Below are 18,469 nucleotides of genomic sequence, written 5' to 3' on the forward strand. Positions count from 1 at the left end.
GCCTTCTGCCCCTTTCCACCTGGCAACTTCCTACCACTGCAGTTGACAGTGGCATCTAAGGAAATGGAATTTGGTACCTTTGGTTCTCACTTTGCAGGCTTGCGCTCAGCAGAGCCCGGGGAGCTGAGTGGATGCAAGCGTTGCTTCAGCTGTGAGCTGACTGGAGCATGCAAGTGCTGCTCCTTTAGATTACCTGTTGCTGGAGCTGCCCGGTCTCTTGTGTCTGGAGTGTTGCTTGCTCTTACCACAAGTGTCTCATTTCCAGCATTATTCCAGCTGCTGCTATTTTGGAAGGATGGAGGGAAGCTGATGGAGGAGGTAGGACCTTGTGCCGAGATGATTAGTGCTGTAGCTCATGTTCTTTTCCCTCGGAGCAGAAACTGCCTTTACACACCACAATCTAGTAATGCTAATAATTATAAATTACTCTGGGAAAGGGGACTGTGAACCTCACTGCATTTTTGGGGCTTTATGATGTGTTTGTGGACATTTTCCAAAACACACATTTAATTGCCTTCTCTGGTGCACACGGAAATTGTCTTCCAGTGTGTGCATGGAGGGGGGTGTTACAGAGTATGCTTGCCTGTGCTGTCAAGTGTAAACAGACCATTTCTGAACTAAAAATAACCTATCTTCTGAGTAACAGAGCAGCTGATCTCTGCAGCCCAGATGCAGGAGCTCAAAAGGATTAGGTCACCTATTTTTCATTAATGGTGCTATTTAATTATAAATTCCTCCAAGTTTGATCCTTTGGAGATTTAAAACAAAGTGCCTAGTGGCCTTCCCTTCATCAAGAACTTGCTTCAGTGTGTTCTCACAAAAATACAGATATCAAAGACAATCTGTTAAGTAACTTTGATGTAAGGCTGCCTCACAACACAACACACATTACCAGGGGGCTCCCGCAGCAGCTTTTTGGGAAGAGAAAGATTTTTACCTCTTGTTTAAAATCACTCAATGAACTTAGGGTATTAACCAGTCTGGCCTGTGCTAACCCTTTCTTCCCTCAGCTCTCCAGGAACCGTGTAGATACTAGTAATTTAAGTAAGTCCAACAGGGAGGGCAATTATCTGCTTTGTGGAGGAGGAGAAATCAAAGCCCAGAGAGGCGAGGGAGTTTGCAGAGCGAGGCAGGGGCAGAGCTGCTGGTGGTCTGCCACTCTGACTGCCACGTCAGCTCTAGGTCTGGACTGGATTTGCATTCCTGCTCAGCCTGGAAGGCCTGTATTGGCATCCGTCAGATGGAGTCTGCATTAGACACATCCTTTTTCTGAGGCTCTATTATTGGCACGTCCTGTAATAGCAAAGCTTCAATTCCCCTTGCTGAGCTGGTGAGAAGAACCTTGTCACAGGTTTGGATTCAGAGCAGAGAATCACATCTTGCTGCTGTTCATCAGAACATCGTGCAAAGAGGGGAAGGTTACAAGATTTTTTTATTTGTTCATCCTAATCTCATATGTGAACCATTTTCCACACATTCCCTTTATTAATGTTCTGTCTAGCTTTGCTATGAATAATTAAGATCCTCATTTGCCAAAAGAATTAGGTCTCTCAAGGTACCTGCAATCAGTAGCATTTCTCCTCCAGCAAGGAAGCCGCTGTTATTTAGTTGCTGACAGCTAATTGTTATTGTGAGACAAGCAAACATAACACTGCAGCCTTGCCATTCATTGCTGGCTTTTGTAACACAAGATTTTCCCCTTTTGAAGCGAAAGAAGCATAAACAGGGAAGGGGTGAGGGTTGGAAAGTGCATGGTGGGGATGTGTTAAGAGTGCTGCTGTTCTGAAACACAACTGAAGTCCTTTTTAAATGCTCACTAGAGTGGGGCAGATGGAACTCACGCTTTGCTGCTATGCTGTCTACAGTAGGGTTGTCTCATTGCTAACCACAGATTTAGGGCATTTGTGGAAATAGCTGGTGATGAATGGGTTTTCATTAGTTTAGAAGAGAGGAAGACTGCAACGGAAAGTGCCTCCCAGAACCATCCATCACACTGCCCTGCAATGCCTCAATAAAAGACTTTTAACAAATGCTGAGTACAGGACCAATCTCATCAAAAAGCCACTATTCAGATTATTCTGGCAAGGAAAGGAATTACAGCTAGCACCCGTGGGGAAGGCTGTAAAGGAAAATGGCCTCTGTTCCTGGTTCCTGACAATGGAAGAGCAAAGGAGCACAGCCAGGACTGTGACTAGCTGAGAGAGTGATGCACAGCAAACACATGAAAAGTACCGCTGGCCTCAAGGTATGCCATGTGCCGGGAAACAGCGTCCAGCATCCTGCCGGGGACAGGGCAGCTCCAATAGCAAAGTTTCCAGAGACGGACAGCACCGTTTGTTTGCAATGAACAGGCTGTTCAGACAGTTTAGTGAATGGGCTATGTTTGTTCCTACTGCAGAAGCGTTGATTTCACAAGAGCTGAGTGGAGGAATTTGTACTTAACAATAAGACTGGGTGTAATACTTCCCCCACTAGACAGAAACAATACTTCCAGGGGGTTACACCTCCTCAGGATATCATATATTGGGCTGCTGAGTCTCGAGAGGAGGCACTATTCCAGGATCTCTGCATGACCAGTGCATAACACCCCCTTCTTGTTGGTACCCAGATCCCCTATCCACAGTTTGAGCTCAGCAGCACTCTCAACACTGATTTTACACACCGTAATGATAAGACACCTGGGGGCTGGAACTGCACCTTGTGTGCAGTCACACCTAGACTTTGGCTTCATAGGGGACATGAGGATAAGCAGCAGCCTAGAACTTGTGCTTTTCATAGCATTGTGGTTTTTTTCATGGCATTTTTTTTAAACAGAGTCTGGCCCTGGCTGACTCTTAGCCTGACATGAAGAGGTTGAACACAGTGTGAAACAAGGAGAGCTTCCTGCAGGATTGAAGTGGAAGATTAACTGCAGATTCCTTATATTTGTGACTTGTTGCATGACTTGCAGACCTTCTTGCACTCAACCTAGACTGTCAAGGAGTCAACTGTCTTTGCTGCAGGTCTGGTGCAGTTCTCCAGTGATGCTAGGTTGTACTTTGAGAATATAAAATGCATAAGGGACGAGAAGAGCCTTAAATAGCATAAGAGCTGGGTCTCATGCTACACTGTTCCCTGACCCAGGTCAGAGCAGGTCCTGGGGAGAGTGGCAGGCAGTACAGCACTCCCTGAAGCTGTCGAAGCTGCTGTCTCAGCTGCAGCTTGCGTCTGCCTCTCCCCCACGCAGAGGGAGTCCTGCTGGGATGTGCAGCAGCTTGACTCAGGTACTCCCTCTCACTTCTTGGGAACGGGCTGAGCATGGCCTCCCTCGGGAGAGATGACTCACCCAGGCGTGGCACACGCTGGTCTGGTCAGCCTCCATCAATGAGCAATACAACATAGGCACCGGCCAAGACACAGGGCTATGAAATGGTCACTGCCAGAATTTAAGGATCCATATCCAGCTCCACCTTGTGGGTCAGAGCCACAGAAGAGAAGTGTGAGAGAGTAGTAGCACAGAACGTAAGAAACTTTTGCTCAACTTACTTTCTCCCATACTCCCAAATCCCACCCTCCTCCCTCCATATTACAGCGACGGAGATGCAAACCAAACACACCTTTCTTGGAGCTGATCTCTATTTCAAAAGAAGGCTGCTCCTGTAGGAATAAAATATGAACACCGGCATGGGGTGGTAAACAAGTCCCTAGAAATTTTGCCACCCAGTTACTTCCTTCCCTTCTTAAATACCCTGAAACAAATATTACTACAGTAGCTCCAGCCCCATACAGTTGTGAGAACACTTCATGCAAAAAAAGAAAAAAAAAAAGTAAAAACCAACAAAAAAAACCCCCAACCCCAAAACAGAAAAGCCCTTCCCTGGATATGCAGGTCTGGAAATCTCGATGTTTCCTCATCACCCCTGGGAGAGGGAAGGGCTTTGCCTAGACACAAGCCAGCACAGAGTCACCAGCAGTTCACTCCAGCAGATTCCCAAGGTGCCAGACCTAATCCTGCTCTGACTTGCAGGCAGTGCGTGGAACTGTGGGTTCCTCTCGTGGTCACCAGGTGAGTGAAAGGAGAGGCAGGCCCTGAGGAGCCGTGCTGCCTTTACCCAGGTCGGCTGAGGTTCAGCTGGGTGCGGAGAGGGCAGCCACTGCTTGCTAAGTACCAGAGTTTCTACAGACCTGTGAAACATTCCCAGGATTACTGCTGTCTTTCCCTAATTTATAGCGGCAAAGAGGGCAAAAAAACAACAACAAAATCCAAATCCATCAACACTCCTGTAAAGTTACTAACTACTTCTACACAGACACTGCTTCGTCATTCAGCACAGGGCTAAGCATGCTCCTAGGTAACTACGGGGGCACAGCGGGCGCCATGGGGGGACACAACTTTCCAGGTTTCTGTGGTGCCTCCCTCAGGCCTTGCTCAATTCCTATTACTAGACAACATCTACAATAACTCACAAACTTCCCACAGGCCCCGCAGGGCACCAGTCCCAGCATGCTCCAAACACCTCCTGTTCTCGTTTAATCTGTCCAAGCATGGCAAGCTGGGACCCGTACCCTTCACAAGGAATACTGCTCGGCTGACACGGAGCAGGACATCTCTGTGGACTGTTTCCCAATAAAAAAAGAAAAAAAGAAACCAAGAGCAACTGTGATTTGCTCCATTTAATTTCAATTAACTGCAGCCCTTAGAGGCCGGGAGACATGCCAATCTAGCAGTTTGTTGGCCATCCCCTCAGGGATGTCCCATTTCTCAAATGCCCCTTTCCCAACCAAGCCTCTATTCTTCTCAGCTTAAAGGAGTTTTAACAAGTCATTAAATCCCATTGTGTTAAACTAATAAGAGCTTTAAAACCTGCAGCTCCTTTTCCTCTGGAGGATGTGACTGAACAGTGGAAAGGACACACAGTCAGGCAAGCACCCTTCTCTGCAGTGGGGACTCTGCTACCTCTGGAAGCTCCTGACAGTGACCAGTGTTACTGGATCCTGTTAGAAAGACACGACGTAGTTAGGGCTGGGGAAAAGGAAAAGGAGCAACTGTTGTCCTCCGTGTGCTAGAACTTCTCCTCCCTCCCTAGGTGGGGAAACAGGCAGCTTATTTGCAAAAGGCAAGTGGTTTCCTAAAAAACTACTGAAAAAACGCGAAGGCTGCTCAGCCCCTTCCCCTAGAAAACTGTAAAAATGTTGGAGACACAGTGTGGCAGCAGGGAGGCTGGGAAGGCAGCACGGCGACAGCTGCTGTCTCTGGACCATGCCACAGCCATGGCAGGGTCCAGAGAGGTCTGGCTGTGACTTGTAGATGCTCCCTGTAGAGGATTCAGAAGCTCAGGTCCTCTCTGCCCTCCGTCTGGGTGCTCAGTGGGCAGTAAGAGGCTGTGGCTGGTCTCCACACTGTCCAGGCAGCTGCTGGTATGTTGGCGTATCCTGCCTGAACAGACCTCAAGGCTGTTCTGTGACCGTAATTGCTGTCAGCGACCAGTCCCAGCTCAGGCTTCCCTCCTCTGGAGGTGTCTCCTTTGAGCGTGCTGCTGCTCAGTTGCTCTCTACCAGCTTGGCTAGTCCCTGACGGATCTCACTGAGCTCAAATATCTTCACATCCATTATCTCTGCCACCTTGGTGACCTCGTTCTGGATCTTCTCCCTCTCGGCCAGGGTCTCTGCCAGCGTCTGCTCGGCAAGGTGAAGGCGTTGCTCCAGTTCTGCGTTGCATGCCTCCAGCTCCTGCCGAAGGACACAACTGCCGTGAGGTTGCTGCCCCAGCACTGATACACGCTGCTCCCAGACCACCACCCTTATCTCCACAAAACAGCCCTGCTAGCACCCCAGCACCAGGCTACCCACATCCAGCCAGCCCGGTCTCCAGTTCTTTCACTCAGGGACCTCCCTGTCTTAAGCCACAGCACCCTGGCACACACATGCGTGTGAGCACATGTTCCCCAAACTCAGGTGTCTGCCCATGGTTTGCAAAGGTGTATAAATGCAGCTCTCCTCACACGCCCATCATCTCCAGGTCTGATGGCATTTCATGTTTGGAGATATTTTTCTGCCACAAAAGCCAGTGCCTGCGTACAGGGCTGAGCCCTGCAGCAGATCCCCTTGTTCAGTAGCTCAGAGGTAAACACAGGCAGGCAGCGCCCTCAGAGACTGCACAACAGATCGTGCTTCCATCTGTGTCCTTGCCCTGAGGTGCAGAGCAGCTTGCATCCCTCCTGCCAGCCAGACTGAGTCAGAGCTCTGCTCCCCAGCCATCCCTGTCCATCCAGCAAGCTGATCAGAGTCCTCCTCAGAGAGATGGAGGGTCACAGGACATCGCAGGTCCTGCTCCAGTCCCATGTCAGGGGCTACTGCAAGCGCTAGAGGAGAGTACGTGAAGGCTGGGTTTGCTGTTGCCTGCTGATTGTGCCCCATGTCATATCTCTGAGGGACACAGGGAGGCTGGAAGAAGGCAGACATAGGCAAGGACCCGTTCCCATCATCCAGAGGCAGATAGGCATGGCAGCTCTGCGGCATTCACTCTTTGGCTCAAAGGAGAAATGGGGATGGATCCCTCTACTCTGAGTGCAGAGGTGTCCCAGATCTGCCATCCTTACCTGCAGCTTCTGCAGTGTCTCCTCACGCTCGCCCTCTGCTTCCCATCGGCCACACTTCTGGCTCTTTAGCATCTGAATCTCCTAAAACACAAGGAGGAAGAGCATCATGTCAGACCCGCTCCTATCCCAGTGGGGCCAGCCCCCCACCACATACCCCAACCAAGGCCCCTTCCCTCTCTCCAAGGATCACATAATCACACTCAACTCCAAATCTGAATACCTCCCTTTCTAAGCTTCTACTTCTGCTGCACCTGCTGCCTCCCTCTAAGCCGTCAGCCCCTAATCAAGATGACTGGCTGAATGCCAGCAAGGTTCAGCAGTCTCTGCACCCTGCTGCATCCTTGCTCAAGATCAGATCCCAGGCTCCTGGGGCCACGGTCCCTGCTCAGCTGTTGGGTGAAACCCTTTGCACACCTTTGCCTTGCCCCAGCGTTTTTCCTCTAGCCTGAGTAGCTCTGGGGAGGGCAGAGAGATTTCTTCTCACTAAGGATCAGGAACCCCAAAACATCTCCCCTCCCCAATCCCTGCTTTGTGGCTCCAACCCTAGGGATCTGTCCACCCGCCCTGCTGAAGCACAGCCACCAGAGAGCCTGCAGATGGGCAAATCAGAGAGATTCTCTCCACATCTCCCCTCCTTCACAGCCTCTGTAATGAAAACTCTGCTTTAAATCATTCATTTAAATGCAGTGAAAGCGAGAAGCAATTACTACACTAGAGGCTAACTGCAGCTGCAGATGGCTGAGAGGGGAAGGGGTAAGACACGTCCCTGCTGTTTGTGCAGTGTCTGAGACTCTCCACTCAAGGCTATTTGCATGGGAAACTCCCAGCACTTTACTCCCACTCAGCTTTGCCTCTCGGGGAGGGGAGACCACTGAAGGGGCTGGGCTGGCTTATGGAGGCTCCTGGCTTGCATAAGCAGCATGTACAACAGCACGAGGGGCCCTCTGAGCTCATACAAGCTGTAACAACAGACAGCATGCTGGTGATTGACAGGCCACCCAGCTTCAGGCTTTACTCTGCTTTGTGGGGTATTACCTCGTCTTTAGCCTTGATGAGTAGTTCCAGCTCCTCCAGGGTTTGGCTCAGCTCTTCCTTGTTGTTCTCGCTGGAGGAATCGTGAGCACCCTGTGACTCCAGTTCTGCTACCTACACGGATGCAAGCACAGAGAAGGTACACTCAGAGATAAAGGAATGTCCTGACACCTTATCACCCATAGTCATTCTCTGTCATGTTTTGGCTTCCTTGCAAACCCAACCAGGCTTACAACAGGATAGCAGCTCCCACCCTGGGGCTGTTTGGAAAAAATTCTATTCTTCTGCTCTGCATAGATCACGCACAGAAACACATTGCAGCAAAACTCTGTCTAGAGACTCTGTCTCTGCTTTCTCCTGCCATCTTGCACTTCCAGCAAAGCCTGACTGGCAGACATCAAGCACATGAGCCTACAACCCATAGCAATGGCTAGATCCAGCTCCATGTACATCCCTGGGCAGAGATTGCTGAGGGCAAGGGAGTTACTGCAGCTCAACCACAGCAGAGCTGGGAGGAAGGGTTTGCCCAAGCGTGCTCCCCATTCCTGAAAAATTCAGCCCAGTGGCTTAGATTATTCATGAAGATAATTCATTTTTAAAAGCTCATCAGGTCTGCAGCAGCTATTGCCGGGGCCCAAGCTCTCACAGGGCCTGCGCTGAGCTCTATAAGTGCAGCTCCAGCGATGGGTACTCTCACATAGACAGGGCTCGGACCCTGGTGTGACACTTTCCCACGAGCAGGGGCAGCAGGGCAACAGCAGCTGGACTGGGCCTTTGTCAGGGTCCATGCAAACAGTTGTTGTGAGCTGTCAGGCTCACAGGGTCATGGCCAGAATCAACCAGCTCTGGTCCCAAAATGCTCTGGTTTAAGGCCAATAATCTAGACGTTTCACTGAGTTACAGTTTCTTCTGTGATTCTGCAAAAGTCCCCAGCGGTTGCCCTTCACCCAAGGCTCCCGAAGTCCTCACTCCTAGCTCCCGGCTGTGAGAACAGCCACCAAACAGCTGAGTATGCACGGAGCAATGGCAGGGAAAAGGCAGCTCATCCCAGCCAGCCCCAAAACCACACGTATACATTGGCACAACCAAGATCTCTGCTGTACCTAGGACAGGCTCCTGCTGCAGAGGAGAAAATTTGTTCCATGCAGCTCTTTTACTGTCTGACTCCAGCACTGAGAATTAGCAACGGGTACAGTGAATCCTGGGGGACGGCTGTTTACTGCGCAGACTGGCCACACAACAGCCATCAAGTGGAAACAGCTGTTAATTGCTATAAATCCCTGCTGTCTTTTGAATGAGCTATCTAGAAGTGAAATGGCTTTATGCCTTCTTCTCCAGGGCTCCAGAGTCCTTTCCCAGCCAAACCCCAACTGCCCCAAAACCCTTCCCCAAGTAACTCGACAGTTCTTCCCTCCCAACAAACCCAACCGTGTGACTGTCACTCCTCTGCCCAGATACACACAGTTGATCTGTGACCTCTCCAATATTACGTAGGTCAAAAGATCCTATTATTCCAACCGAACAAGGGCTTGTTTGTACTGCACCACCCGGGTTTCATGATATTACAGCTTGGATTCGAGCTAATTATAGCAGATAGAGCAACCTTCATCCTTCCTGTCAGCAGCCAGAAGATTGCCCTGATGCCCAGCTCAGCGGGGGCATGGGCCTTACTCAGTATTGATGGCAGCTGGGAACTACCCCCAGAAAATCTGAAGGGAAGCTGGTATTCTTTGACTTTGTGCTCTGTTTTCCTCCCTTTATCCACAGGGACTCAGCACACCCCCAACTTGCTCTGCAGAAAACAGGAGCTCTTGTGAGAGCTCCCTAGTTACATGGCCTTATTCCTCGACATGTTTTCCCTGCCAGGCTCTTGCAGCATCCTGGATTTCCTTCTCAGCTCCTGCTGACACCCATGGAAACTGATGGGAGAACGGGGTCAAGGGCACCATCTGGCTCCGGGACAGGGCTTCCTCTGACCTGCTCTGCAAGGGCCCTCCTGTGCTCACCCGCTGCCGCAGCGTTTCTGTCTCCTCCTGATAAGCAGCCAGCTGCTTCTTCCACTGGTCCACGTTGGCATTGGCTTCATGGAGAGCAGCCACGAGCTTGTTGTTGTTGTCCTGGAGGCTAAAGAATTCAGCCTCCCACTGGACCTCACTCACCGAACTGTGTGAGAGAACAGGGGAAGTGTGCAGGAGAGCGTAAGAGTCTCAGCATGAAGGTTTCTTCCCACAGTGCTAACATGCACTGAAACCATGCTCTTGGAAGTGCTGGGCAGCTCCCTGTTTTCTGTTTGGCTTTCATATCACTTCCCAAATTTAAATGCTTCTTCCAGCCCTGAATCTGCATCTCTTTCCTTTACGCCTGGATAATATTTGACTTTCAAGCAAGCACACATGGCCTCAAACTGCAGAAACCACACTGTGAGATTAATGGGGTGGGGGAAATACAGCTACTATAAAGGACCTTTGCAATGTGGGACTGGGAATCCATTTTTAAAATCTTTGTTAGATCTGAGTTTGCTTTGAATAAAACCCTACCACCCCAGACTCAGGAGAAGGTAGCAAAGGACACTTGCTTTTGATTTAAAAATATTCTAAGTGTTCAGCTGGGAGCTCAACAGGAGCCACAGGGTAGAATCCAGCCCAGAGTCTTTTGAACAGACAAAGAGTGGAAGCAGCAGGGACTTTGCTGGAATCATCAGGGGAATTAACACAAATGCAGCCTTGGGCCAGCCGGAAAAGTGTGAACATCTTCTGATATCACAAACTACTGATCTGTAGATAACTGGCATCAACTCATCCCCACTGTGGGCACAAAGCATTCTCCTTCCCACGCTGCCTGAACGGCAGATTTCACCTCCAAGGTGGAATAACTTTCTACCAGAGAAGAGCGGGAATTGGTATAGTGGAGGGTTTGAGCAGCAGTGGACACAGGGCATTACTCGGCTACCTAAAGAAGTAGCGTTGGGTCAAAAGCATTTGGGATGACAGGGACATGCGCCAAATCATGACAGAATAGACAGTTTAGGAGTCAGGAGCAGAGAGCACTTGTGGCAGCCTCACCCTTCTGAAAGCATCTTCTTCAGCCGCTCCTTCTCTGTTGTTATCTCAACATCGGCACTTTGGCTCCGGAATAGTTTATCTTCTCCTGGCCCATTGGAGCTGATGATGGGGCTGGGAAGTACCTGGGGGATGAGGAAGAGGTGGTTATCACACAGGCGTGAAGGCTGGCCATGTGGCCTCAAGGTCTCTGCAAACTCATTCACAGCCCGGGTTCACGGGGCTAGTTCTCCCGTCCCAGCACTCTTGTGAGAAAGGCTGGCTTTCAGTCCTAACTCTTAGGTAGTGCTGCGCTTGTCTACATGACAAGAGGTGGCAAAGATCCTTACGTATGGCTCAGCAGCACCAGTCATGGCACAGAGATTACTTCGGAAGCTATGCGGAGACAGGGCTTTCTCTTGAATAGGTAGGTTAGTGCTTAGCTCTTCCAGCAGCTGCGCTGCTGCCATGTCCTCCCTTTCCCTGTCTCCATGCCATGCTGGGGCAGCGATCCCAGTGCACAGACACCCTGAGCAGGTGGGCTCACAGCTTGCACACACCAGCTATTTCTCCCTCCCGACTTAGGTACTGAATTCTCTGGCCCTCAACTTCCCCTTGACAAATGCCAGCAATGTTACAGCCTGTAACCCGAGTCCCACGGCTGTGCACAACACTGCAAACTGCTCAAGCTGGCCATTTCAGGGTTTTGCTGAATTCTTAATAGGATTTTCTTGCTGGTTCTCAGAGCAGTGGAAAGACTTAATCAACTCTAAACACAGACCTGCTGGGCCACCTGGGTTCCATCATACGTCCAGCTTCTGTACCTTGAATTAAGAGACCAGGTGCCATTGGGTAGTGTTTCTCAGGCTCAAGGGCGGGAAACTCTGCTATTGCTCAGATGACTGTGGCACCCACTTTCCAAAGGCGTGGGAGAAGAAACTCACAGCCCCTGCACCAAAGTATACCCTTCTTTATGACTCCATATTCCTGCATACATCACAGCTAGCAGAGACAAACAATTCATCCTCCCAGGCTAGAGGGAACTGACAGTGGAGCAGAGATGAATATGCAGAAGCCAAAGCAAGCTTTACATCCTCTGGCCCCTCCAGAAGACCCTGTCTGCATGGTCTCCTCTCACAGCAGGGAAGAACCTTGGCACTGACAGGGCAAACTGAGCTATAAAAAGACTCTCTGAGATCCTAAGTTGGGGGCTGTGAGACCAGGTGGCTGGTGAGCTTGCTGGAGTTGATAGGTAGCCCTCAAATGCCTGTGGTTAGGACAGCCACCTGCCTTCGGAGTCGGCTGACATCTATAAATAGAGCCAGACAGGGCCATGAGATGTATTGAACACCAGCTTCATGAAGCCTTCCAGAGAGTGATTGAGAATCAAGACCTGCAAAACACAACCCTGCCTCACCTTTACCACAAGGTGGGGAAACTGAGGCAGGGAAGGTGCAGAAGTTTGCTGTTCTGGTGTGTTGAGCCCCTGTGAGCCCAACTGAAACTGATAAGAGTTGAAGATGCTCCACACTGTTTTGTTGCTTACATAATACTCTGCGATGGGGATGCTAAATGGGATGGCAATTGGCCTAAATGGTACTAGAGGACAGAAGAGAGCTGCTGTCCTGGGATTTCCCCAGCTCTGCAAATCTGAAGCCTAAGTAAACTAGTGCAGATGCAGAAAATGAGGGAGCCCTGATTTAATTTCAGGAGACAGATCTGCTCTCTGCTCACTTGCAAACAGAAACACAAATCAATTATTCAAGGATGAAGCTCATGTTTGAAGCTCTACTAACGTAGAGACTGCGAATCAGCAGTGGGACAGTGGGAAAAAGGATGATGGGCTGATGTATGTACAGGCTGGGGAAGGCAGGACAAGATCTGCATGCCCACATGGCAGGGGATGCCATGCGTACGTCACTGCGTCAGCACGCTGGCTGCAGGCAGGGGCTGTGCATACTTGTGTCCGAGCTCTCCCAGCGAGAGAAGAGGTAGGCTGAATGGGAAGAGTGAGCGTGGATTCCCATTGTGGCAGTTTTAGTGCTGCTGAGTCAGGTAACAAGAAGGAACAGAGCCTTAGGCCATTTCCCTGATCTGTGTTTAACCTTCACCTTCTGACCTCCTCATCCCTTCTGTTGCAAGTTGCCATCACAGCACAGGGGAGATGAAGGTGTCCTCTTGTGGCACCTGATGAGTTCTGCCTGGTGTAAACAGGATAAGAGGGAATATCTACTCCCAGCCTCCATCTCCTGGCCAGGGGAGCTAGAAGATGGAAGCTGCAGCTGGCCATAAATCTCTGTCTTGGGCAATTACTACTGACCAGAGACTTTTACCTAAAACTTTGGTTCTGCTATGAATGCTCTACTCTACTCCCTTCTTCACTTGCCACCCATTAGGATGGGGCTTAGAGTTAGCAGGAGCCAAAAGCTAGGCAGATTTTCCCCATTTTTGCACCCCACATGACATTTCCAGTCTCTGCAGAGCCACCGCCTCCACCTCCCCCTCTTTTTCTTGTGGGCCAAGGTACTATTCACACTCCCTCCTCCTCCTCTGCTGCCACTCCATCTGTACTTAGCCCAGAGAACGCAGTGTCCTCCATCCTACAGCTCCTCTCCTACTGCCAGGAGCTCTGGGAAATGCAGTCACCTCTGGAGCGAACTGTTTGGGAGGACAACTTCACCATCAGCACTGAACTGCTTCACCATGGGGAAAAAGCAGGGTAGAGTTCTCCATAGCTTATTTTCTCCCCTCCATCCCACTGCTGCTGGAGTTGGCTTAGCTATACAGGGAGAAAGGTAACAATTGCAAATGCAACACACATGAGAATGATCTGTGATGGGCTTAAGCTTTCTGGCCTGGTCTCCTGAGGGAAAGAAAATTGAATGACTGGCTGTCATGCATGCAGTTCTACCTTAGGGGAGAGTTCCCAAGGGGGGAGAGTGATTTCTACTCTCACAGCACAGCTTCTGTTCCACAGTGGAAATATGACAGAAACAGAAGTCTGGCCAGCACTCCTCAGTCACCAGGTCTAAGAAATCACTTTTTCTTTCCATGAACCCCCATGGACAGCACCATCACCTATCAGAGACACTTGGACAAGATCCCCCTGCAGCCCCAGAAGAGGAATTAAAATAGTTGGAAATGACACGTGTCTTCCTTCTTATGGTCTTCAACCAGGCGACATGCACTCCTGCATGCTACTTGCCTGTTATTGTCACACTGAGCCCAGGGAGAGCCAGCAGCTCTACAGAAAAAAAAAAGAAACACAACAAAAAACGCCAAACCAAAAAATCCCAACCACCACAACAAAGAAAAGCACACCTCCAGCATGGCTTTATAGGAAATCAAATGGTTTTGATAGTTTAACTGGCAAAGAGGGAAGAGCGTGAACCTTCCCAGGAGCTCCACTTAAGCACTGATTAGTGTACTTCATGTGTTTCAGTAGAGTGACCTCAAGGCCACAGGTGTAATCAAAATGTGAAGCTCCAACCTCAGTGTCTGGCAAGAAAGCTCTCAGAGAGAAAGGGATGAAAGCAAGAAGTTAGTAGGCGAGATCAGCACAGCGACCATTTTCCCTAGCTGTCATCGCTCTGCAGTGAGCTTTACTCATGCCTCTTTTCAAGCATTACCTGGTGAGATGTGATATTCAGGGCAGGATTGGTCAGCTCTGTTTTATCCTGGGACTTCTCCCTTGCCAAACGGGCCGCTTCTTTCACTTCCTGGAACTTCTCTGCAAACTAGAGGGGAGCGGAAAAGTCACTCCGGTGCTACGCTGAAATGCGGAACAAACTAGAATTGATGCCTGGGTTACTCCTCCCTTTGCAACTTCATTCAACATGCTTTTTGATTTCTCTTCAACTAACAATAAAATTCAGGGAATAGCCCCTTCCTGCCCCTGCCCATGATTCTGGCACTCAGGGCTGTGGGGTTAGCTAAATAGCAATGACAGAAATTGAGCCCGAAGTCCTAATTCAATTTGTGATGCTCAAAACACTCTGCAAATACTACTTTAAAGCTCTTCCTAGCATCTTTGCATCTTGCATTAGATTTTAGCACAGTGGGAACAGCATTACATCAGGTTCCTAGTCTTTTCTCCAGAGGCTGATCTTCCCTTCACGGTTTCAGGGACAATCCCCCTGCTAGCATCAGGTTTCTGCCAGCACCTGCAGCATTACCTGGGAGAGATGTTGCTCTGAAGCAAAGCCCAACCCATACACTGTGTTGGCTCGGCTGTCTGCCCATTGTCCAAATTTCTGGGACGTCTTTGTGAAGGTCATGTTGGGGGTAATAGTGCTGTTGATGATTGCCTGCAGAGAGAGGCAACAATGAGAGTCAGAGAAAAACTCCAGCCTGCTGTCCTGGAGTGGTGGCATGGGATTGATCACTATAATCCCTCTGTACTCTAGGAACTGGGGTAGAAAGCTTGGCTTTTAATCTAAGACAACAGTTCAGACTTTTGGTGACCAAAAGTCTTTCTAGTCTGGCTACGTGACATGAACAAATCTCAATCATCTTGTCTACTGAAAAAGAAAAAAAAAAGCCTCAGTATCATCGGCTTCCTCCATTGCTGGAAAAGAAGATAAGAGACAGCATGTCCCTGGGGACTTAACGACTTTCTGATGTTCTCCATTTTCATGGCAAGTAAGAAAAAAAAAAAAAAAAAGGCTTAAAAAGCAGTCAGGACTAGCTATTACGAAACACTCTCTGCTGGTTAGGGTAGCAACAAAATAAATTGCCTGGGAAGGCTGCCGAATCTCTGCCATTGGAGATCTTCAAGAACAAGTCAGGAAAATGCCTATCAAGAACAGTTTAGGGGAGTTAATCGTGTTTTGTGGAAGTGACTGAACAGACTACCTCTGAGAGTCCCTCCACCTCTGTCTGTAATTTCATTACATCTACAGGGGTTGGTTTCAGCACAGGATAAAGGCTCTCAGAAAAAGTTTGTGTTCTGCATGCACAGGGGGTGAGAAGAGAGTGGGGCTGGGAGTGATGACAGACTCTAGGGCACATTTTTCATCAGCAGGGATTCTACTGTCTAACACTAAATACACTTGAGCATGGAAGCAGTGTTTTACCTTCTGTTCCCTGCAGTGAAGATGCTAGAGTGCCCATGCTGAGAACTGACCAACTTGACACCAAAAACATCGACACCAAAAACATCAACACCAGAACAGACTTTGGCTGGAAAAAAACCTGCTGTCAATCTGTGTGATGCTGTCAGCAAATACCCCCTACCTTGGTGCCCCCCACGCTGATGATCCGGTACACATTGCGCGTGGCATCGTAGAAATAGGAGACAGTCAAAGCGTGCTTGCTGGCAGGGATCCAGTTCCGTTTGGTGGCAGGGTCAATCTGGAAAACATGGGCCCTGGTGCTGAAGATTGGCTGCTCCCTGCAAGAGAAATGAACAGGGCTGTCAGGGCAGAGGGGAAGCTGAGCAACGGGGGAAGTGCATCGACTTCCTGGCACTTGTGTTGCATTATGCACTGCCAACAGCACTTCTGCTATTCTCCTTCTCTCCGGGGATCCGAGACACTAGGTGCTAAGCACTGCAGCCCCCAAGGCCACAGCATCTCTCAACCAGCAGCCCTTCACTGAGCCTCTGTGTGGGGAGTAGCAGCTCCCCACTGCCTGGGCTGGTATCATCTAGTGTCCCTTCTTATTAGGGGAGTCATGACCCAAGTTCTCCATCATTTCTGTGAGTTGCTTTTCCAAGACCTCTGGGCTTCTCTGTGCTCTCCCCAGGAGCCCACTCTTCTAAAGCCCATTTTACAAGCTGGGAGACTGCTGGCTGATGCCCCTGCAAAGTAAAAGCCCATGGCTGTTTATGCCTCCTATTTGTCCACCATCCAGGCAGCATAATGACAGCAGCTTTCACTGCACACTAGTGACCTTGGTCTATGGAAATACCCTTGGCACAATAACAAAGCTACCAAGGGTGTTTAACTACAGGTACAGGTTTTAACCTTCCTCTAGAGCTTCTCTGTCCTCCTCTGCAGTCTTCAGACATTTCCAAAGACCACAGCCTGGTCATTCCAGCAATAACAGACTATGCCCTCAGGTTAGTAGGTCTTATATGCACATTCATCCAAGGATGGGCACAAAACTTGCAAGCAGAAGCGCAAATAGGACATCACAATTTCATGTTTTGGGCATACCTGAGGGTCCTTCACAACACAGCTGGTGTGGCAGAGTTATGCTAATGATTAGGGGTTATATTATTTTGAGCCTGACTTGAAGCTTTCTTTCACCATCCCTCGGCACCTTAGTGGTCAGCTCATGGTGACTTCACCAGGTATACGATTTCTCTGGCTGCTGTATTATTTGTACTTCATAGGATATGTCCAAGCTCTAGGGACATGGATGGATGAAGGATGTGTTTGGGATGCGAGCACAAAAAGCGCCTTCCCCTCAGCACAGCTCTTCCTCCCTTGACTCATGCTTGGGAAGCGCATCCTGCAGCGAGAGGTCACATCCCAGGATTAAAAGCAAGTCACTTAATGAATTAAAGGAAACACTTCACCACACAATGTGCAGCTGCTGCAAGAAAGCACTGAACCAAGCACTGTCCAGATTTTCTAACCAGTAATAAGGAGCTGAATCTCAGGCATCAGGATGTAACTTGAGTGTTTCAGGAGGCAGGAAGGAATGTTTCCATGACACAACAGCCCAGGTGCATCTGGTCTTCGGTCTTCGTTTGACTTTGGTTAAAACCCAAGGCACTGGCCACTGCCACACTCCCTACCCAAACCTAGTGAAATCTGATGTGATTGGAAACATCCCACAGCCCCACGACAGCTGCAAACAAGGCATAGTCACAATCCTGCTACATGTGAGCTCCCAAAATCCAGACATTTACATTTCCTCCCCGTTCCAAGTCCTCGCAGCTGCAATGAGCAGACCTTCCCGTCAATCTAAAGACAACTGTACCTGGTGCTTTTTGAACCTATCACCACAACTTAGGAAGGAAATAAAATGCTCCCTGCTACCTCCCAGTTTCAAGCCTGTTCCCAGGTTACAGCCCTGACTCAGATCTCTTGTTCAGAGGCAGACTGCACGAGGGTCTAAACCAGCCCCTTCTCAGCATCCTCTCTGGCTGGTTTTATTAATTCACAGTCTGTTTTTGGAATGAGATTCAAATTTTCCAGGCTCCACTAACAGATAGTAAATTTTACATGGATCACAACTTATCCTTTGAAACACAGTATCTACAGAGTAGGGAAAAAACCAATGTTTCTGCACCTTAACCCCCAAGTCCTGGGCTAGTGTCAGAAAGAACAGAAGAAGGACATTACCTAGTTGTTGACATTTGTTAGTAAGGGTAAGACAGACTACAGGCCAGTGGAGTTAGTATGCGTCTCTCCTCCAACAGCTTCCTTCTTAGGTCTCCTAGCTGGACTGAGGCTCCTTTTTGGTTTTGCCTCCACAGTGATTCATTTCCTAGCGATGGAAAAGTCAGCTGTTACTTATCACACAGAGCACAGACAGAGCGTTCAACCAGGCAGCCTTCAGGGACTTTGTTTGTCCCAAACTCATAAAGCTTGTAATTTGTAATGATTTCTCATCACTGAACACGTTTTCTTCCCTGTCATGGGAGATAATTGGGTGAGCTATGTAACTGGAGTAAATCCCTCTGGCAGCAGGTGCTGGCAGTTGGGAGAGGGCCACAGAGGAGCCTGGAAGGCTCTAGTGTTTCCAGTCACACACACGTGATGCTGGCTGCATGACGGAAAACCCTCCTCAGAGATCACCCCTCACGCATGGCAGCTATTCCTGTGCTCGCTATTCATCAGTGAGATCTGCACCCAGAGTCAATGGAAA

General features: G+C 49.4%; 1 protein-coding gene across 8 annotated transcripts in view; it reads right to left on the reverse strand.

Moving 5' to 3' along the window:
* Positions 1 to 1,460: 1,460 nt before the first annotated feature.
* Positions 1,461 to 18,469, reverse strand: part of HOMER3 (homer scaffold protein 3) — a 41,195-nt gene continuing 24,186 nt past the window's right edge. For 6 of the 8 annotated variants that reach the window (XM_072845622.1, XM_072845619.1, XM_072845618.1 and 3 more), the window contains 8 exons: positions 15,884 to 16,040; positions 14,824 to 14,955; positions 14,278 to 14,385; positions 10,673 to 10,794; positions 9,617 to 9,773; positions 7,614 to 7,724; positions 6,579 to 6,659; positions 1,461 to 5,709 (listed from right to left, as the gene is read on the reverse strand). In XM_072845622.1, the coding sequence (XP_072701723.1) occupies positions 5,521 to 5,709; positions 6,579 to 6,659; positions 7,614 to 7,724; positions 9,617 to 9,773; positions 10,673 to 10,794; positions 14,278 to 14,385; positions 14,824 to 14,955; positions 15,884 to 16,040 (1,057 nt within the window). In that variant the 3' untranslated portion in view covers positions 1,461 to 5,520. Of the gene's footprint in view, positions 5,710 to 6,578; positions 6,660 to 7,613; positions 7,725 to 9,616; positions 9,774 to 10,672; positions 10,795 to 14,277; positions 14,386 to 14,823; positions 14,956 to 15,883; positions 16,041 to 17,943; positions 18,089 to 18,469 lie in introns of all 8 variants that reach the window. The other 2 variants (XM_072845626.1, XM_072845627.1) reach the window with 2 other exon arrangements.

The sequence above is a fragment of the Ciconia boyciana genome, chromosome 24 (assembly GCF_034638445.1).
Source record: "Ciconia boyciana chromosome 24, ASM3463844v1, whole genome shotgun sequence".
Classification (NCBI taxonomy): Eukaryota; Metazoa; Chordata; class Aves; order Ciconiiformes; family Ciconiidae; genus Ciconia; species Ciconia boyciana.